General features: G+C 46.9%; 1 protein-coding gene across 5 annotated transcripts in view; it reads left to right on the plus strand.

Moving 5' to 3' along the window:
• Positions 1 to 22,543, plus strand: part of atp10a (ATPase phospholipid transporting 10A) — a 448,633-nt gene that overhangs the window by 373,190 nt on the left and 52,900 nt on the right. For all 5 annotated transcript variants that reach the window (XM_055636515.1, XM_055636513.1, XM_055636517.1 and 2 more), the window contains one exon: positions 19,898 to 20,024. In XM_055636515.1, the coding sequence (XP_055492490.1) occupies positions 19,898 to 20,024 (127 nt within the window). The remainder of the gene's footprint in view (positions 1 to 19,897; positions 20,025 to 22,543) is intronic.

Below are 22,543 nucleotides of genomic sequence, written 5' to 3' on the forward strand. Positions count from 1 at the left end.
CTGCTCGTTCCATGGCCTGCCTTCATGAGGCGCACAGGTTTATCTGCCTCTCTTCCCGCAGCAGCGGTTTGCATAGCCCCATATATTTTGGGGTTGCGGGCAGGTCTATATGCACCATTGTTTCAGTCGTCGTATCCCAAATTTGGGAACATCTTAGGCGTCAGCACCCTGGTAGTGCAATGGGATAGTCTCATCCTGGGAGAGTATAATCCGTGGAAAAGGCGAGCAAAGGCGGTAACATCTTGACCCTTCTGTAGAATTCGCTGCTTGTCTGCGAGTCTGCTGACCCAGCTGCCTGCGGATTTGCCTCTGGAAAGGCCTGCTCCTGCAGGACTTTTGTTGGGAAGATGGTCGCATGGAGGAGCCATGTAGTGGCCCACGACACCCAGTAGCTCTTCCTGATCCTGCTCCCCTGGCATACTGCTGTTCTCGTCCGCCTGCCCAGCGTTTAAGCCAGCCCAGCCCTGGCCTCCTTAGCTAGCCTCAAAAGAGGGAGCAAAAGGGTGTGCTAAATTGGAGGAGGCATAGCTCAAACTCCGCTGTTGCATCAATCCCTTGACAAGGGAGATGGCTAGTGCAATAGCACTGGGGTAGGAGTCAGCTCCCTTGGCATTCAGCCAGTGCCCCTTTTCTCCTGGAGGTGAACTCCATGACCTCCTCTGGCTTGGGGAGACAGACATACTTATTTTTGCCTTCTCCAACCTGTTCCAGTTTTGGAGGAAGTTGGCTCCTGTAGAACCTGTAAATTGGTAAGATTTCCCCTTACCTGCATGTAGAGGCTGCCTGCCGTTTTCCAGGCGGCGTTGTGGCGGTTCCCGGGCGGTGATTCTCCTGGTCAGGAGTCTGCAGGGCTGCTGGTCGGGTTTTTTAAACTTCCCGCCGGTCCGCTGCTGTTACCAAACAGCTGTTCAGCGGACCGGTATAGCGCAGCTCCTTGCAGCGGTCCGCAGCGTTTGCGGTCCGGGTAGCGCTTTTTCCCCGTCCACTGTCGGCTCCACGCTGGAGTCGAAACGGGGGCCGCTCACCATGCCTCTCTACTTTGCTCCCCCTGGAGCAAAAACCACAAGGCCCGATTAAGGTAAGTACTTACCTCTCGTTCCTTGGATGCGGGAGCTAGCCCGACTCCCGCTGGCCGCGTTGCACAGCTGTGCGATAATGCCGCATGCGCAGTACCTGCTGGGTTCTTCACGGAATCACTCACGTGACTCCGAAGTAAAATCACAGATAGACACAAGTATTTGAAGTAACATAGTAAAGAACAAAGAGACATCAATTATCAGTTTGATCCATGTAATGAGGGTGGGAGCGGAGGGCACGTAAACCCTCATCGTAACTCCTCATAAAATACAGATCAAACTTCAAACTGGTAAGTTCTCGTTTAATCTTACTATTTTACTTCGGAGTCACGTGAGTGATTCCGTGAAGATTTCAAAGCTCTGTGATTGCAAACCGTGTAACAGTTATACTACACTCACTGCCGAAGTCTTTGAGGGAGGAAGTGTGTATCGTAACCAACCAATGATTCTGTTATAGAAAACCCAATGGTATTTTACAATAGACACTGAAGAAATTTAAATGCTCCCTTTGGCTAATTTGAATATTTGCAGATTGGAATCTTTCCTGCAAATGAAAAAACAGGTTTTGTCAACAGTTTATAATAAATTATTTCTCTGAACGTTTTACCCCCACTATTCTGCTGGAGCCAGGATGTGGTTTATAGGTACGTCCATTCTTTTGCCGTTGACGTGGAAGCTTCTCCTGTGGGATGACAACTTTGACATGTTAGTTTTATCCCAGGAGCTTTAACCTGCTTGAGCCATTTCAAAAAGGCTTGTTACCCGACCACAAGGTTTTTTGTGACCAACCCACAAGGCTTTTCATCTCCCTCGCATAATTAGGTTGTGTCTATGTAAGGTAAAAAAGGGTCTTGGTACATTACCGTGTTTTCTGGCGGGTAAGCCCGGATTTTATGACTGGATAAGGTATTCCTGGTCTGGTTTGACCATTCCCTGGACAAATGATAGAGATCTGGTCTGAAGCTGTGAGCATGGTGTCCAGTTGAAATAGGAGTAGTGACTGGACCCTCTGTGCTGCTCAGTGTGCCTTCAACATATGTTTTTAGTGCATAGAAGGTTCAGGTTTAGGGCTCTGGCTGGTGAGTATCCCCTGAAGTATGGTTAACCATTGTGACATCCCAACATATGGGTGTACTTGGTCTAGGGTTTTAGTGTTTAATACCCTTCAAATTTACCCCCAGCCAGTAACCCATACCTGTTGTCCTGTAGCTGTTTTGAAAAGAACAGTCAGGGCAATTCTAGCTGTGTTGATGGTACTGTAGCCGAATCCTTCATCGTGATGACGGTTCTCCAGGAATTCCAGTTTGTAGTACCTGTATCGGATGAGTAGGTTTTCCCTGTATCCTTGCAGCACTTCTGTTGATGCTGGACAAGTGTTGTAGTCCAGTGAATGTTCAAAAGGATGCTGACATGGTGTTGATTGTTCAGTATAACAATCCCAGTCCCAGAGGCTTGCGCAGAATCTGCAGCTCAGGAGCTTATTTTCTCATGGCACAGTTGATTTGTGCCCGGCTCCGATTGTTAATAATCCTGGGTACTGGAAAAACTCCATGCAAGTTCCAACAATCATGTCATAGCGTAAGTTCTGAAACAGAATCCTTTTGTACTGTGCGTTGTTCTCGATTGGTGAGGCAGAAGGGAAAAAAATACATAGAATTAATTTCACCAATGCAACATGAACGCATTTGTCTATCAATATTATAAATATATTGTTGAATGACAACATGACCTATAGGTCAGAAAAGTTAATATATATAGCTGACAAGCTTTCTGCTGGAACTATCTGTCCCAGAGAATTTTTTTTATATATATGAGGATTCCACTGCCCCAGGGTCTGGTTTCCCCCCGCGACATACATAGGACATCCCCGAACCCCTGGTGATATAGCATTGATGCAAATAATCGATATCAGATTCACATTCCATTTTAATTGTCATTGTCAGTGTGCAGTACAGAGACAATGAAATGCATCGTATAGCTTGATAGTTTTGTTAAACTTTATATGAAAACACCTACTTGATGTTGTCCTTAATTTTTTGTGACCTGGTGTCTGTCACTGTATTTTGCTTACCAGGCAGGTAAGTTGTTGATAGTCCAATACCTCTATGGATATACCATTGCCAAATTGTTTTGACCAACTTGTCATATGATACCGACTTTATGCTGCCATATGGTTAATATAGGCCACTTCCATAGTGTAGTCTATTTATACCCATACATGCAAGTGCTTAAACTCATGAATTTCACCCGAGCATTTTTAGATACTTAATGCCCAGTGTAAGTGGTAACCCCACCACTGTCTTTCTGATATTATTTCAGTCGGTAACTTCATGAGATGCTCAATGACAACCTATATGTTGTTCTTGATACTAACATCTGAATCATGTAGACAGAAAATGGTATCATTTTCCCCCAATTACTCTGTTATTTGTCGAGTAGTTGGTAGTTTGACCATTAATTTGTCCCTTGTTTGTGCCAATTCAACTATGTTGTCTCTTGGCAACATTATAGTTACGTGGACTGAATTAATATGAAAGCCAAGATAGTCCAAGAAAGCGCTCTATATGCTGGTAGGAACCAGACCCACCTACCTCCATGGTTATTGGCGGGGTTGTGATTTTTTCTTTTTGAGTGTTCTTCCCTGTCGACGTGCTGGCGATGTTGGGGGGAGGCGCATTTTCCAGGGGGTCCGCTGCAGGCCCTGACCTAAAAAAGGTCTCTGGGGATAGTGCGGCCCACAGCTTTGACCAGTCGGATGTTCGGGCCGCCGACTGGTAGATACAGTGGTGTGCTGCCGCCTGGGTGGAATGAAGAGCTTTGGTATGTTCACTGCCGGTGGTGCCCTCATGAGGCTAAAGGTCTTGGACGCCTCCTCCATCTCTTTGAGCTGTTTGTTCAAGTCCTTCCCAAATAAGAATGAGTCGGTCTCTACTGATGGAGTTTTGCATAAACCTGCAAATTTAGGATTGAGGGCCGGCTTGATGTTGTCTCTTCTTAGGTTATTCAACTCATATTGTGTCGTGCACATGAGTGCCAGGACATCCTGTTGGTGAGTGGTCATCTCTACGGTCTCGACTCCCCGCGCATAGGCTGTTATAGCCGCCGTGAGGAGGCGAAGTATGCGCTGTAGTTTGACCTCCTGTCTCCGAATCTGTCCCTGCAGAGGTTTGTTGGAGAGATGATTTATGCTGGCAGCCATCCTTGGCTCCAGCGGTGCTCCAACCCGTGGGGTAGCGACAAAGCGGCTTACAACCCCTAGCAGCTCTTTCTGCACACCCTGCTCTCTTTCGGCTCCTTCCGCCTGCCCCATACTCAGACCAGCCTGCCCCTGGTCACCAATGCTAACCTCCCATTCCTGGTCCGAGGTCGCAAAGGGAGGTGCCGGACTCAGCACCATGGAGGGGGCGCCTGTCCTGTCTGTCCGAGAGCGCTGCTGCTCTCGGTAGACCATCCCCTCCAATAGCTGCTGGATGCAGCTTAGGCGGCTGTCTCTCCCCCGCTTTGGGGTGGACATTTCCCCCCTCCGACGAGTCGGAGACGACCGGCCGTTTGGCTTCCTAGCCCCTTTCCCAGTCCGCCGTGTAGGCTCTGGCGAGACTGGCTTGGCTCGGTCTCAGGGATAGCGAAAACGCTCTGCGAGCGACGCTGCCGCCGGTTGCTGCCCCGCTGGTATAGTTGGAGCGGGGCAGTACCTCTTTGCGAGTTTTGCGTTGTGTTCCTGAACTATGTAATAAAAACACAACTGCAAACTTACCTTTGGAATGCCCAAGAGCTGCTCCTGTAGTTCAGGCGGCAGTCTCTCCTCCTCCTGGGTGGAGAGACGTCCCAGTCCGATGTTGGCTCCACCGCCGGGTTTTACACACATCCAGCCCGTTGCTCAGGCGCTAGCGGGCTGGCTAGGTCCCGTGTCGGGTTTGTGGACCGCCCCCTAAGCGGTCCTACCGCCTGTTGCTGCCCAAAGACGTCGTTTCGTCGGGCAGGTGCAGCATTTCCCTCCCAGCCCGCAGCTGATGCTGACGGGCTTGGTACAGAGTCGGGAGCGGGGCGCTGATTAGCGGTCCTCCCTCTCCCTCTCTCTCTCTCCTCGGGCTGCCCCACTCGGGCTGCAGCGCACTCCACGCCAGCACTGCTCCGTGGGTCCCCTTAACGGCTCCGCAAAAAGTCGGAAGCCTCCTCCCGCCCGCCTGCCTGCCTCACCTGGACAGTCCTTGAGGGCGAGGGAGGACTGAGGGGAACCCCAGCGCAGTGCTAGCCCCGCGCCGATGTCGACCCTGAGGACAGCTTACCAGCACCCGCACCATGGTCCGCCGGTGAGTCCTAGTTGCGTCTTCCTCCCCTCCCGACAACGGAAAAACTCCTCCCGGAGTCCAAGGGGCCGCTTGCATGCCCTGCAGGGAACAAGCAGACGCAAAGGCTGTAAAGTAAAGGTAAGTACTTACCTAAACTTTAGCTTTTCTCGTTTCTGCAGGAGCCCTGTCTCCCGCGCTGCCGCTTGGCCTGCTGAAACGTAATGCCGCAACGCGTCCTGGGACGGGCTTCTTCACGGAATCACTCACGTGACTCCGAAGTAAAATTGAACAATCTTGACTGGAGGAATGAAAATATAAAGGATAAAAATTAGGAGGAGACCAGCAGGGCCCCATCAGCATTGCAACCCATGTGGGATTTCCTCCCTTATTGGGGCAACTCACCTGTTTAATTGAGACACAAGAGATTGCTGATGCTGGAATCTGGAGTGTAACCTCCAGAAATCAGCAGATCAGGCAAGGGAATCAAGAGAGAATCAGGAATGTTTAAGTGTCATGTGTACCGAAAACAGAACCATGAAATTCTTACTTGCGGGCAGTATAACAGGCCTGTAAACACAGTACTCATAGATAATACAATGAAGAAAGAATGGATCGTAGTCAGGATCGAACCTGGGTCACTGACGCTGTAAGGCAGCAACTCTACTGTTGTGCCACCGTGCCGCACTTTACAATTTAGAGAAGAAATTGACGGAGATTGAAAATTGATGCTTTTGGCTAATTTTTTTTTTTTTTAAGTACCTTATTTATCTTGTATAATAACTAAAAGAACATTCCCAATCTGAACAAAACAATATAAAGACCAAAAATTAATCAGGATCTACATGTAATGCCCCCGTCCCACTTAGGAAACCTGAACGGAAACCTCTGGAGACTTTGCGCCCCACCCAAGGTTTCCGTGCGGTTCCTGGAGGTTTTTGTCAGCCTCCCTACCTGCTTCCACTACATGCAACCTCCGGCAACCACCTGCAAACTCCGGGAACCGCACGGAAACCTTGGGTGGGGCGCAAAGTCTCCAGAGGTTTCCGTTCAGGTTTCCTAGGTGGGACAGGGGCATAAGGGTAAGAATATGGGGCTGTGATGGATTTTTTTTTTCTAACTAAAATATTGCATGATTTAAATAACCCCAGACCTTTTCCAACTACTCTCTGGAGAATGTTTCTGGATTGCTTGTGACCTATGACTGGTGCTTCTCGGGGGCTATGTGTTATTTTTATACTATGGGCAGAGGCATCGAAAACATTCTTGTATTTTGGACTGTACTTAAAAAATAATCAATGTCCTCTCTAGTTCGGGGCAAGTGATGCTGAATTGGTATTTATTGTTTTTTCGCTCAGCGGGGAGATTTATTTCTGTGCTGTCATAATTAATGAAGAGCATGTAGCTGAAGGTAGGACTCAGTTTCTGCGAGGGTAAAAATAATCGGTATAGATGATATCTGGAATGAACCTCGATAGACGGTTTCTAGCCCCCAAGGGGAGAATGAACTGAGCAGCATCTTTGTGTACAATAACTTTAATACAGCTCAGGCATACATAATCAGGGAGCAACTTAACAGAGGAATAATGGAATTCTCCTTTGATCCTTGAGGGGATACAGTGTTAATTATCATTTTTCTCTATCTGTAGAATGAACAGGAGTACATAAAAACATAGAAACATAGGTACTCCTCATGAAACCTGTAAGTGTCCGTAGATAAGATGGTGCCTCTCGTGAGAGAATTTAGAATTGGGAATTGTTGCTTAAAAATACAAGGTTGCCATTTTTTTAGTTTAGGTTAGAGATACAGCGGGGAAACAGGCCATTCAGCCAGCCAACTCCGTGCCGACCAGCGATCCCCGCACACTTGCACTATCCTACACACACTAGGCACAATTTACAACTATACCGAGCAAATTAACCTGCAAACCCTTCCACGTCTTTGGATTGTGGGAGGAAACCGGAGCACCTGGAGAAAACCCACCCAGGTCACCTGGAGAGCGTGCAAACTCCATACAGACAGCATACAGGATCGAACCTGGGTCTCTGGCGATGGAAGGCAGCAACTCTACCGCTGCGCCACCGTGCCACCCAGATGTGGCAATGATTTTTCTCTGAGGATCATGTCTTTGGAAACTTCTTCCACAAAGAGCAGTGGAAGCAGAGTATTTGCATAGTTTTGATGGCAGAAGTAGATGAATACTTGACCAGCAAGGAGATAGGAGGTTCCCAGAGGTAAATGGGAATGTGGAATTGAGGTTACAGAGAGATCGGGCACGCTATTATTAAATGGTGAAGCTGGGTCGAGGAGCCAGGCTACCTATTCCTGCTCCTAACTTGTAAGTCTGTGTGCATGGAATATTTGGCATTGACAACAAATGAGACACAAAATGTTGGAGTAACTCAGCAGGTCAGGCTCTGGAGAAAAGGAATAGGTTAATTGATGCAGTGCACTCTGCAGATGGAAGATGCCACAGTCTGGAAACACCTATAGTGAAGGGAGTAAAGAGATGGCTAAAGTGATGATCAGATCATTTTAATGGCATAGTTGGACGACAAAATAGTAGCTTAATTCCATTGTTTTTTGTGATATATTAAATGAAGGATAAATGTTTGATCTCTCTCCCAGTCAAGATCTTCACCGTTCTTCATCGTAAATAGCTGCCCTGCTGGCAAAACCGATTTTATTTTCATTTGGAAACCTGGCTGGAGAATCAGGTTCCAGAGCACTTCTGTAATGGAAAATTCCTTTCTCCTATAGTCTTATACTGGTGCCCAAAGTTATTTGATCAGGGGTGGTTTACTTTGCTTCTCACTCGTGGAGAGAGAGACTTGCATTTCTCAAATGTGTGTTCACAGTTTTTTCAGAACATCCCAAAGGACTTCACAGCTAATTGCACTTTACAAGTGGATGTGGAGAGGATGTTTCCACTAGTGGGAGAGTCTAGGACCAGTGGCTATAGCCTCTGAATAAAAGGACGTACCTTTAGAATAGAAATGAGGTGGAATTTATTTAGTCAGAGGGTGGTGAATCTGAGTAATTCATTGCCACAAAAGGCTGTGGTGACTAAGTCAATGGATATATATATAGGTGGAGATTGATGAGTCGAAGGATGAGGGGGAATCTTATAGAAACATATAAAATTATAAAATAACTGGACAAGTTAGATGCAGGAAAAATGTTCCCAATGCTGGGAAAGTCCAGAACCAGGGGCCACAGTCTTAGAATAAAGGGGAGGTCATTTAAGACTGAGGTGAGAAAAAACTTTTTCACCCAGAGAGTTGTGAATTTATGGAATTCTCTGCCACAGAGGGCAGTGGAGGCCAAATCACTGGATGGATTTAAGTGAGAGTTAGATAGAGATCTCGGGGTTAGTGGAATCGAGGGATATTCCGGTGGGCGGCGCGACTCTGGTCAGCAGCGGCCTCTGCAGTCTGTCCGCGGTTTATTATTTTTTGTCTGTGTTTTAATGTAGTTTTGTTATTTTTTGTTGGGGTGTGTGTGTGTGGGGGGGGGGGGTGGGAGGGGGGGGGGTGAACTTTTTAAATCTCTCCCTGCACTGGAGACCCGACCTTTTTTCGTCGGGTTTTCCGTTGTCGTTGGGGCCGCAGAGGAGCGGCCTCCAAACAGGAAGAAGCACTCTGGTGCTACGAACTCACCGTCAATGCGGGGGCCGAGTCCGGAGCGGGTGGAGCGGTGGAGGAGCGCTGATGCTGCTGCTGCTGCTGCTACCGGAGAGTCGGAGGCTCCAACGGCAGGTCTGTGGACGGCGGCACCGGGAGCCCGCGGCTCCCTGGAGGGAGACCGCTTTTCAGGGCTCCTGCAACGGCGACTTCCCCCGCCCGAGTTGCGGGGGGTTGAAGAGCTCCTGGAGCGGGGCCTAACATCACTGCCCCGCGCGGCTTGGAATGGCCGCGGGACTCTGCGAGCGCACGCCGGGGGCTCTAACAGCAAGACCCGGTGTGCGACCTCGCATCACCCGGCGTGGCTTTAATGGCCGCGGGGCAATCGCCATCGCCAGCCGGGGGCTTTGACTTTGACTCTGACATCGGGGGGGGGGGAGAGTGCAGTGGAGAGATAAGTGTTTTTGGCCTTCCATCACAATGATGTGATGGATGTTTGTGTAAATTGTGTTGTGTTGTTGTGTCTTGGGTCTATTTGTTTGTAATGTATGGCTGCAGAAACGGCATTTCGTTTGGACCTCAAGGGGTCCAAATGACAATTAAATGTATCTTGTATATGGGGAGAAGGGAGGCACGGGTTATTGATAGGGGTTGATCAGCCATGATCACAACGAATGGCGGTGCTGGCTCGAAGGGCTGAATGGCCTCCTCCTGCACATATTTTCTATGTTTCTATGATAGATTCTTGCTTAGTATGGGTGTCAGCGGTTATGGGGAGAAGGCAGGAGAATGGGGTTGAAAGGGAAAGATAGATCAGCCACGATTGAATGGCGGGGTAGACTTGATGGGCCGAATGGCCTAATTCTGCTCCTACAATTTATGAATATAATTCAACACTCACCATTATAAAGAGCATTGCAACCAATTTGTAGATAGCAAGTTCCACCAGCACCTCATGTGGTAATGACCAGATAAGTCATGGCTTAGATATATTAATCAAGTGATACATAATGAGCGGATTGCCAGGGAGTATTGCCCTGCTGTTCTGCAAAATAGTCCCATAGATCTATTACATCCACCTAAGAGGCAGAAGAGCATGTAATCCAAACGGACTTCTAAAATCAAACAGCATTTCTCAATAACCTCGATGTTTCTGCCATAGCCTCCAGAGATCATAAGTCCTGGGAGCTGAATTAGGACATTCAGCCCATCTAGTTTCCTCCGCCATTCAATCATGACAGATCTATCTTTCCCTCTCAACCTCAATCTCCTGCGTTCTCCCCAAGCCTCCTGATACCCTTACTAATCAAAAATCTATCAATCTCTGCCTTAAAAATATCCATTGACCTGGCCTCCAAAGCCATCTGTGGCAATGAATCCCAGAGATTCACCGCCCTCTGACTGAAGAAATTCCTACTCATCTCCTTTTCGGTGGGCGGCGCGACTCACATCGCAGCGGCCTCTGCAGTCCGTCTGTCTTTTTGTTATTTTTTGTCCCGTTTGAATGAAGTTTTTATTTTTTTTTTGTGTATGTGTGTGTGTATGTGTGTGTATGTGTGTGTGTGGGGGGGGGGGAACTTTTTAAAATCTTTCCCCTGCACGGAGAACCCGACCTTTTCCTTGTCGGGTCTCCGTTGTCGTTGGGGCTGCAACGTGGAGCGGCCTCCAGCAGGAACGACCTGGGGATCCAGTCGCGGAGCTGCGGACTTACGTACCATCGTGGAGCTGGCCGAGTCCGGAGCGGGAGGAGCTGTGGTGGCGGCTGCTGCGACCCGACCCCGGAGACTCGAAGGCTTATCGCAGGTCTGGTAGACGGTAACACCGGGAGCCCGCGGGTCCCTGCTGGGAGACCGCTTTTCGGGGCTTCTGCAGGGCAACTTCATCCGTCCGAGTTGCGGGGTTGAAGATTACTTGGAGTGGGGCCTTACATCACCGCCCGGAGCGGCTTCAACGGCTGCGGGACTTTGCTAGCGCCCACCGGGGGCTCCAACACCAAGAGTCGGAGCGCGGCCTTGCATCACCCAGCGCGGCGTTAATGGCCACGGGACAATTACCATCCCCCGCCGGGGGCTTTGACTTTGACATCGGGGGGGGAATGGGGAGTGCAGGGGAGAGATAAGTCTTTTTGCCTTCCATCACAGCAAGGAGGAGATGCACTGTGATAGATGTCTGTGTAAATTGTGTTGTGTCTTGGGTCCTTTTTTCTTGTATGTATGACTGCAGAAACAACATTTCATTTGAGCCTCTATGAGGTTCAAGTGACAAATAAATTGTATTGTGTATTGTGTTGTAGTAGAGTTATACCGCTAATGTTTTAAAGTTGCAATAGTTTATCATTTGTGGAATACAAACACATTTATGTCTTTCTATCTACAAAATGCCAAAATGCTGGAACCCTACTGAACTATTCCGCAGATCAAAATAAAGGAGAGCTTTATCTGTAGGGATACAATAGCAACCCATTCCCCATAAGGGAAATATCTACAACCAGAGAGCATCTGTGTAAGGTAAAGAGTAGGAGGTTGAGTGGGGCTATTAAATGGCATTTTTTTCACAAGGGGATGGTTGTCATTTGGAATCCATTGCCAGAGAAGGTTGTGTAATCAAAAACTGTCACAACACTTATGAAATGTGGAGAGGGTGGTGAGCAAACTCCATTGAGGATCTGGAGTTACCTGGAGATAAGGCCATGTAAAGATGGCATGCAGAAGTCTATGGACTGTGCTGGTGAATGGGATTAATATACATTAGATGGCTATGGGGGCCAGCATAGATTGGGTGGGCCAAAGGGCCTGCTTCTATGCTGATTGACTCTGACTCTGTGACTCTGAAACCTTTCTTCCAATATAAGAAAGAAAATAATCAATTTTGGTGCCTTTAATATTCCAGCCAATTTAATGTATTTTCATATGAGGACATAGGTTTTAGGTGAGCAGGGAAAGATTTAATAGGAACCTGAGGTGAAACATTTTCACGCAAAGAGTGGTAGGTGTACGGAACGAGCTGCCGGAGGAGGTAGTTGAGGCAGGTACTATCGCAACGTTTAAACATAGAAAAATAGGTGCTGGAGTAGGCCATTCGTCCCTTCGAGCCTGCACTGCCATTCAATATGATCATGGCTGATCATCCAACTCCAATGTTTTAAGAAACATTTCGACAGGTATACATGGTTAGAACAGCTTTAGAGGGATAAGGCCCAAGCGCAGGCAGGTGGGACTGGTACACATGGCACACGTTGGCCAGTGTGGGCGTTGGGCCAAAGGGCATGTTTCCACTATAAGGCTCGATGACTCTATATGTGTATTAGTCCGTACCTGAGCAAATACACCTCACAAAAGGAAATGTGTTCAACAGGGTAGACAATCATTGTTGAACTGGAGTTTGCTCAGACGGTGCATTGAGATCTTTTCAGTGGTGCCTCAAGTCTGAACCAAAAAGCACTGGAAATTATACAACAATCAAATACAATGTTCAGCTGCTGTGCTGACTGGTCTGTTTTGTAATGTACCACAATTTAATATTGCTTGTCCATTATATATGATCCTGTCCAGTGTTTCAAGCTCCATTAATCCAATATTTCAGTTTTGTTGCACATTTAAAACAATTGCAATGGATTTAGACGATTAAAATATAAAACAAATGTACATTAATAAAGAAAGAAAATAAATTGACTGCGTAATGTAGAAATATAACTTGAAAACAGTACATGTATTTGTCGTTTTGAAAGAGTAAGATTAGTGCATTTTGGTCTTGTGATCTGTTTTCATTGTATAAAATCATGAGAAGAATAGGTCGGGTAGAGTCTCTTGCCCAGAGTGGGTGAATCGAGGACCAGAGAAAATAGGTTTAAGGTGAAGGCAAAATCATTTATTAGGCATCTGAGGGGTAACTTTTTCACATAAAGGGTGGTGGGTGAATGGAACAAGCTGCCAGTGGAGGTAGTTGAGGCTGGGACTATCCCAACGTTTAAGAAACAGTTAGACAGGTACATGGATTGAACAGGTTTGGAGGGATATGGACCAAACTGTGAGGAGGATGCTAGGAGACTGCAAGGTGACTTGGATAGGCTGGGTGAGTGGGCAAATGTTTGGCAGATGCAGTATAATGTGGATAAATGTGAGGTTATCCATTTAGCTATATTTAAGAGGGAGTTAGATGTGGCCCTTGTGGCTAAGGGGATCAGAGGGTATGGAGAGAAGGCAGGTACGGGATACTGAGTTGGATGATCAGCCATGATCATATTGAATGGCGGTGCAGGCTCGAACGGCCGAAGGGCCTACTCCTGCACCTAATTTCTATGTTTCTATGTTTCTAAATGCAGGCAGGCAGGACTAGTATAGCTGGGTCATGTTGGCTGGTGTGGGCAGGTTGGGCCGAAGGGCCTGTTTCCACATTGTATCACTCTATGTGTTCCATCCAATGAAAATTATAACTTTAGCTTTTTCTTTTAAACTTTGTTTTCAGTCTAAAGATGGGTTTGAAATTTTATTCCTAGTTTAAAAGCCGTTGGATGAAGAAAGAGTCTTTCCTCTATCAGTCAGGGAATTCCTTGCTTAAATTAATGAACTATATTCAGGGCTCTTCATGAGCTCCTAACACTGAACATTGCTGCCTCTACAGGGCAGACACAACCTTGCACTAAATGAAAGAATCTTCATTTTGACAGCATACTTCACAATCCCTGATGACCCAAAAATAGGTTGCAAGCTATTTTAAGTCAAATTAACTAACTTCATTTTTTTTTTTAAAGTTTCAGCACAATGTCGGAGCTTTGGCAGATTGCAAACAGCAAATTCTAACATGCAGCATTAATAACCTGGTAATCTATCGCTGATGTTGATTGAGAGATGTCCACAGTGGCACAACAGGGTGGCACGTTGCACCTACAGTTAGCACCAACTGAGGAGATATGGGTTCGATCCTGACCACTGGTGTTCCTGTGGCCACATGGGTTTCCTCCATCTGCCCTGGTCTTCTTCCAAATCCGGGTCGGTGGCATAGCGGTAGAGTTGCGGCCTTACAGCGCCAGAGTCCCAGGTTCGATTCTGACCACGGGTGCTGTCTGTACGGAGTCTGTACGTTCTCCTGTGACCTGCGTGGGTCTCCTCTCACACTCCAAAGCCGTACAGGTTTGTAGGTTAATTGGCTTGGATTACATATAAATTGTCCCTAGGACAGTAGGATAGGATAGTGTTAGTGTGTGGGGATCGCTGGTCAATGCGGACTCAGTGGGCCGAAGGGCGCTGTATCTCTAAACTAAACAAAACTATCCCAAATATGCACCAGCATGGCTGCTGTGAAATTACCCCGTAGACTTTTTTGCACAAAAGTCCGCGAGCATTGCCACTTTCATTTCACTGCACATCTCGTATGTGTATGTGACAAATAAACTTGACTTGACTTGACTTGTATAGGCAAAGGTTTTAAAGGGCATGTGAGAGAGAGCAAGCTGGAGTGTTCGCATTAAGGATAGCATTAAGGACAATTCCAAAAGATTTTATAAATACATAATGGGGAAAAGGGTAACTGGACAGAGAGTTGGGACCTCACAGGAATCAAAGTGGTCACCTCTGTGTGGAGCCACAGGAGATGGATAAGGTCCCCAATGAGTATTTCTCCTCTGTATTTACCGAGGAGAAAGACAGTAGGACGGAGGAACTTGGGGCAGTCAATGGAAGTGTCTTGAGAGCAGTCAGTGTTACTATCAAGGAAGTACTGAAGGTACTATCGTGCATGAAGGTAGACAAATCTCCAGGGCCTGATCAGATATATGCGAGGACATTGTGGGAAACTAGAGAGGAAATTGCGGGAGCCCTGGTTGAAATTTACGAGTCGTCCTTAAATGCAGAAGAAGTGCCGGAAGACTGGAGGGTGGCAAATGTTGTGCCTCTGTATTTAACAAGGGCTGCAGGGAAAATGCTGGGAACTATAGGCCGGTGAGCTTACCAGATGGAAAGTTACCGTACTATGGAACATTCTGAGGGATAGTTTATACAGGCATTTGGATGGGAAAGGGCTGATTAGGGATAGTCAGCATGGTTTTGTACGTGGGAGGTTGTGTCTCACAAATTTGATTCAAGGTGAAGAGGTAAAGATTTAACAGGAATCTGTGGGGTAACCGTTTCACATAAAAGGTGGTGGGTGTATGGAACAAGCTGCCAGAGGAGGTAGTTGAGGCAGGGACTATCCCAATGTGTAAGAAACAGTTAGACAGGTACATGGATAGGACGGGTTTGGAGGGATATGGACCAAGGGCAGGCAGGTGGGACTGGTGTAGCTGGGACATGTTGGCCAGTGTGGGCAAGTTGGGCCAAAGGGCCTGTTTCCACACTGTATCACTCTATGACTCAAGTTCTGCAGAGAACTAAAGAAAGTGGGATTGCCCATTGAATGAACTGTGAGCTCTTTCTCAATTAATGGACTTCCGATCATATGTTAATGCTAACAATCAGTCTAATCTCACCCTCACGGTTCATTGACTGGTGTTGTGCAGCACAGAAACAAGCCTTTCACCCACCGTGCTAACTACAGTATTTTGACCAACTACACCAAATCACATTGCACCCATACCCTTCTATGTCTTGCCTATTTATGTGCCTGTCAAAAAGTCTTCTAAATGTAATGATTGAATCTGATTTCACCACCTCTTCTGGCAGCGAGTTCCAGATATCAAACACTCTCTGCATGGAGTGTTTCTCCTTAAAACCTCTTTTTCTCACCGTAAAACGATGCCCTCTTTTTTTTTGACACGTCCACCATGGGGAAAACACTTCTGATTATCTACTCTATTCAAGCCGTCTATAATTAGATAGATATAGATATGCCATTTATTGTCACTATACATGTACAATGAGATTAAAAGCAGCTCGTACTCAGTGCATACATATAATTTAGTACAAAAAACAAGAAACAGAAAACAAAAACAAAAGGGAGTTGGGGGGGGGGATAGTTGCACAATTCTGCGGCGCTATATACATATCTATAAAGGCAAAATGGTGAAGGATGAATAGGTAGTATTCTTAGGCAGATGTTTAAAGATTATATTAAATATTAAAAATGGTTTTAAAAAATGTTAAAAATTACAGTTACAATACACATTACAGTTCCAAATTTCAGTACGTGGATAGAATAGATGGAAGTCCGGGTGTTGGGCTGTGAAGTCAGTGCATGTGTGAATTAAGAGTAGTTATGACTTTCGGAAAACAACTATTCCTGAGTCTATTTGTCCTGGATTTGAAGCACCTATAGCGCCTTCCAGAGGGCAGCAGGTCGAACAGTCCAAACGCAGGATGGGAGCTGTCCTTGATGGTATTCTTTGCCCTGCTAAGGCAGCGGGAGGTGTAAATATCCATCAGGGAGGGGAGAGGGCAACCAATGATCTGTCCTAGTTACCCTCTGAAGCCTCTCCCTGTCTGCCATGGTGCAGCTGCCGTACCATGCTGTAATGCAGTATGTCAGCAGGCTCTCGATGGACGAGCGGTAGAAGGTCAGCAGCAGGTTAGAGTCCAGGTTGTGTTTCCTGAGAACCCTCAGGAAGTGCAGCCGCTGCTGAGCCTTCTTGATGACCGCTGTCGTGTTGTCTGTCCAGGAGATATCAGCAGAGATAAGGACGCCGAGAAACCGGAAGGTGTTGACCCTCTCCACACACTCGCCGTTGATATGTAGGGGGACTATGTCGGTGCTGTGCCTCCTGAAGTCGACAATGAGCTCTTTTGTTTTCCTGGTGTTCAGAGCCAGATTGTTTTCTGAGCACCAGGTTGTCAACCTCAGGACTTCCTCTCTGTAGGCTGCCTCGTCTCCCCTTGAGATGAGTCCGACTACAGTAGTGTCGTCAGCAAATTTGACGATGCGGTTGTTGTTGTGGGCCGGACTACAGTCGTGGGTGTAGAGACAGTATAAGAGGGGGCTTAGCACACAGCCCTGTGGGGAACCGGTACTCAACCTGCGAGTGGAGGAGAGGTGGGGGCCGAGTCTCACAGTCTGGGGCCGGTTGGTGAGGAAATCCTTTATCCAGGCACATGTGAGAGTGGGGAGGCCGAGAGTGACCAATTTATCAATGAGAATGTCCAGAATGATTGTGTTGAAAGCTGAGCTAAAATTCACAAAGAGCATCCGGACGTAGCTCTGCCCCTGCTCCAGATGGCTCAGCACAGAGTGGAGAGCTACGGTAATGGCGTCTTCCGTGGATCTGTTTTGGCGATAAGCGAATTGGTGGGGGTCGAAGTCTGGTGGTAGATAGTCCTTGATGTGCTGGAGGACCAATCTCTCGAAGCACTTCGTGATTACCGGAGTGAGGGCCACAGGACGGTAGTCATTAAGGCTGGTGATGGGAGACTTCTTCGGCACAGGGACGATTGTGGCTGATTTTAGGCAGGACGGAATAACTGCCTGGTCCAGGGAGAGGTTGAAAATTCTGGTGAAGATGGCAGTGAGCTGGTGGGCGCACGCTTTGAGCACCTTACCAGGTACTCCATCTGGGCCGGTAGCCTTCTTGGGGTTCACTGCCAGGAGCACCCGTCTGACATCGTGCTCCCTGACAGTGAGTGGAGTAGTACAGGAGCCAGGTGAGGGTGGGAACAGGGCTGTAGCAGGTGAGTGCTGCTGTTGTGATGTTTCAAAGCGGGAGAAGAAGCAATTTAGCTTTTCTGCCAGCGGCACACTCAGGTCTTCTGACTTTGTGGCACAGCCTCTGTAGTTGGTAATGTCTTGTATGCCCCGCCATACCTCCCGTGTATTATTGCTGGACAAGTATGACTCTCTGCTCCTCTTATGGTCCGCCTTGGCTTTATCTATCTATACAAGGTCACCTCTCAGAATCTTCTCCTCCAGAGGTAAAAAGCCTGACCTATCCAGTCTTGCCCCGTAACTAAAGTTCTCCAATCACGACAACATGCTGAATAGTTCCCTCTGCACTCTCTCCAACACAGTCACATCCTTCCAATAGTGGGGTGACCGGAGTTGCATACAGTCCTCCAAGTGAGAGTCTGAAGAAGGGTCTCGACCCAAAACGTCACCCATTCCTTCTCTCCAGTGATGCTGCCTGTCCAGCTGAGTTACTCCACCATTTTGTGTCTATCTTCCATGTAAACCAGCATCTAGAGTGCCTTCATACACATGTAGAAACATAGAGACATAGAATTTAGGTGCAGGAGGAGGCCATTCGGCCCTTCGAGCCAGCACTGCCATTCATTGTGATCATGACTGATCATCCCCCATCAATAACCCGTGCCTGCCTTCTCCCCATATCCCTTGACTCCACTAGCCCCTTGAGCTCTATCTAACTCTCTCTTAAATCCATCCAGTGATTTGGCCTCCACTGCCCTCTGTGGCAGGGAATTCCATAAATTCACAACTGGGTGAAAAAAAATGTTCTCACCTCTGTGTTAAATGACCTCCCCTTTATTCTAAGACTGTGGCCCCTGGTTCTGGACTCGCCCAACATTGGGAACATCTCACCCAACATTGGGAACATGTGATCTAACCATGTGCAGGAAGGAACTGCAGATGCTAGTTTACACTAAATGTAGACACAAAATCCTGGAGTCACTGATTGGGGTCAGGTCTCAAAAACGAAAATGTCACCTATTCCTTTTCTCCACAGATGCTGCCTGACCCGCTGAGTTACTCCAGCATTTTGTGTCTTATCTTCGGTGATCTAACCAATGCTTTTTTTAAGTTGCAACATAATGCCCCAACTGTTATATTCCTAAGAAGGCAAGCATGCCATATGTACGGTTCACACCCTATCTACCCTTTTTTGTCACTTTCAGGGACTTGAAACCCAAGGTATCTCAGTTGAGAATCATTCTTTAGCCTAGTGCGACCTGACCCTCTTTGCTATCCACAACACCACCATCTTTTGTGTCATCTACAAGTTAACTACTTTTACCTCCTACAATCCTATCCATGTACCTGTCTAAATGTTTCTTAAATGCTGTAATAGTACCTGCCTCATCTACCTCCTCCGGCAGCTCGTTCCATTCACCTACCACCCTTTGCATGAAAAAACGGTCACTCGGGTTGCAATTAAATCTTTACTCCCGTCACCTTAAACCTATGAAAAGACATTAAATTGTATGAAATATTAAAGTCAAACAAAACGAGTCCCAGTAACAATCCCTGCCACACCCCGCCAATGCCTCTGGTTGAAAGTACATGTGCTCAGACTTCCTCTTTTCCCTGGTCAGGGAATGAACTGATGGCAGGAATACAACCAAAGTCCAAATAGTGCTATAATTGCAAATCACCTCCCTCCATTTTAACAGAGTCCTTAGTTTTATTGGAAGCACAAGAGACAACTGATGCTGGAACATGTAGTATAGGAAGGGCAGTGGCTGGAGGAACTCGGCAGCATCTGTGGAGGATTATAGTGGTTGCCACTTTGGGGTCAAAGTCCTTCTTCTAGACTGGAAGTTCTTGTTTTTTTTTTCTCCTTAGTTTGATGTTTTGTTTAGTTTAGTTTAGAGATACAGGGCAGAAGCAGGCCCTTGGGCCCACCGAGTCCGTGCCAACCAGCGATCCCCGCACATTAACACTACCCGACACACACTAGGGCCAATTGTACATTTACACCAAACTAATTAACCTACAAACCTTTAAAGTGTGGGAGGAAACCGAAAACCCACGCAGGTCACAGGGAGAACGTGTAAACACCGCACATTCAAGCACCCGTGGTCAGGGTCAAACCCGGGTCTCTGGCCCTGTAAGGCAGCAGCTCTAGCGCTGTGCACCGTGCCATCCTTATGGTTAAGCTGCCTATAGTTTGATCGGCCAGATGGTCAGTTATGCTGTTTTGTAGACCAAATTATACTCGAGCATTTGTGATTTTTACAACTGGTAATCCTTGTGGGGAAAAAAAGTCTTGAACGTTATTGGCCTGGGCCTAAACTTTATTGCTTGTCATCATTTCAGATCCTGCATAAGGAAGAGTATGCACACTGGCTGGAACACCGCTTGGAGGCAGAATCTGCTGTTGAAAATAGAGACGAGCTTCTGTACCAGTCAGCAGTATGTTTGGAGACTGACCTTCAGCTGCTAGGTATGAGATAACTCTCGGGGTGCTTCCATCAGCCTTAGATAAGCACATCTGTGCCGTGATGTATTGAGTCTTAAAATTAAGTAGTCGGCAAAAACGTTCATGTTTATCTTTGGAACTCTGCGCCTGCAGAGAGCCTGACAATGTTTGGAGTTTTTCCATCACACTGACTTTCATTATTAAGGTTTCAATAGAACGATAACACCTGGATAACAAACAACCTCAATTAAGTAAAAGCAGGTGTTTCCACGTCATGGAAGAAATACATGTCCTACTTTCATTAAAAAAGCACAAACAAAGTTAAATCACCTTTATTGTAAACTCAAATAAGTTTAAAGAAAAATGTAAACATGGAGAAACAAGGAACTGCAAATGTGTTTAAGAAGGAACTGCAGATGCTGGAAAATCGAAGGTAGACAAAAATGCTGGAGAAACTCAGCGGGTGCAGCGGCATCTATGGAGCGAAGGAAATAGGCAACGTTTCGGGCCGGGCCGGTCTGAAGAAGGGTTTCGGCCCGAAATGTTGCCTATTTCCTTCGCTCCATAGATGCTGCTGCACCCGCTGAGTTTCTCCAGCATTTTCGTGTACCAAGGAACTGCAGATGCCAGTTTACAAAAGTGCTGGCATAACTCAGGTGAGGCAGCATCTCTGGTGAACATAGGTGATGTTTCAGGTTGGGACCCTTCTTCAGACTGATTGTAGTGGGGGCAGGGTGGAGAAGCCGTGAAGAAAGGAGGGACAGAACCTGGATCTACCTATCACTCACTAGACGTTGTCCTGCCTCTCCCCTCCTCGAGCTTTGTTTTAATTTTCTGAATTGAAGGACGTTCTTTTAGGAAGGAGACGAGGAGAAGGTTATTTAGTCAGAGGGTGGTGAATCTGTGGAATCCTTTGCCACAGAAGGCTGTGGAGGCCAAGTCAGTGGATATTTTTAAGGCAGAAATAAATAGATAGTTAGTATGGGTGTCAGAGGTTATGAGGAGAAGGCAGGAGAATGGCGTTAGGAGGGAGAGATAGATCAGCCATGATTGAATGGCAGAGTAGACTTGATGAGCCGAATGGCCTAATTCTACTGTTATTCCTTATGACCTTTCATCCCCCACCACCCCTACCACTATCTGAAAAAGGGTCCCAACCCGAAACTTCAGCTATCCATGTTCTTCAGTGACTTGCTGAGTTACTCCAGCACTTTTTGTCCTTTTTTTAAACCTAATCCAGTCAATTCTTCTTCTCCTCTGTCATACGATACGATACAATAGAACTTTATTTGTCCCGGGAGGGAAATTGTTCATGTACCCTCCAATGAGATTAATGGGCTCAAGTATGTGAAGGATCCAAAAGGTCATCTCGTTCCTGGACCACCATTGTTCAGTGTTGCAAAATGGCAAGGGGAGTTTGCCCATCAAGACTTTGGGACATTGGCCTTCACAAAGGAGCGCTGAACTTGCCGGCACTTGAAAGGGATGAGGCCGGCAGTGTCATCTGGGAAAGTGGGAAAAGACCGCGAAAATCTGTTCCATCTATTAACTGAGCTATGATTCTTTGTAGGGAAATCTGCTCATTTTAATCAGAGTTCATGCCAAGTTAATCATGTCAAGCTGCCAACTAGGTGTGAAATGATGAGACTGGTTACAAAGCCAGGATGATATAGATAGGCTCATAACAGATCTCAAAGTGATTTCTGATTTGACATTATAGACACTCGCAGACAGGAAAATTGAGTAATTTGTCTGTTATTTTTGACTTGTTTAGTTTAGTCTAGAGATACAGTGCGGAAACAGGCCATTCGGCCCACCGAGTCCGCGCCGACCAGCGATTCCTGCACATTAACACTACCCTACACACTCTAGGGACAATTTTTACATTGTAAAGCAAACCAATTAACCTACAAACCTGTGCATCTTTGGAGTGTGGGAGCAAACCAAAGATCTCGGAAAAAACCCACACAAGTCACGGAGAGAATGTACAAACTCCATACAGACAAGCACCTATTAGTCATGATTGAACCCGGGTCTCTGGCACTGTAAGGCAATAGGCAATAGACAATAAATGCAGGATTAGGCCATTTGGCCCTTCAGCCATTCAATATAATCATTGCTGATCATCCCCAATGAGTACCCCGTTCCTGCCTTCTCCCCATATCCCCTGACTACGCTATCTTTAAGAGCCCTATCGAGCTCTCTCTTGAAAGTATCCAGAGAACCGGTCTCCACCACCCTCTGAGGCAGAGAATTCCACAGACTCACCACTCTCTGTGAGAAAAAGTGTTTCCTCATCTCCGTTCTAAATAGCTTAAACTTTTTTCCTCAAACTGTGGCCCCTGGTTCTGGACTCCCCCAACATCGGGAACATGTTTCCTGCCTCTAGCATGTCCAAACCTTTAGTAATCTTTTATATGTTTCAATAAGATATCCTCTCATCCTTCTAAATTCCAATGTATACAAGCCCAGCCGCTCCATTCTCTCAGCATATGACAGTTCCGCCATCCCGGGAATTATCCTTGTAAACCTACGCTGCACTC

The sequence above is a fragment of the Leucoraja erinacea genome, chromosome 6 (genome assembly GCF_028641065.1).
Source record: "Leucoraja erinacea ecotype New England chromosome 6, Leri_hhj_1, whole genome shotgun sequence".
Classification (NCBI taxonomy): Eukaryota; Metazoa; Chordata; class Chondrichthyes; order Rajiformes; family Rajidae; genus Leucoraja; species Leucoraja erinaceus.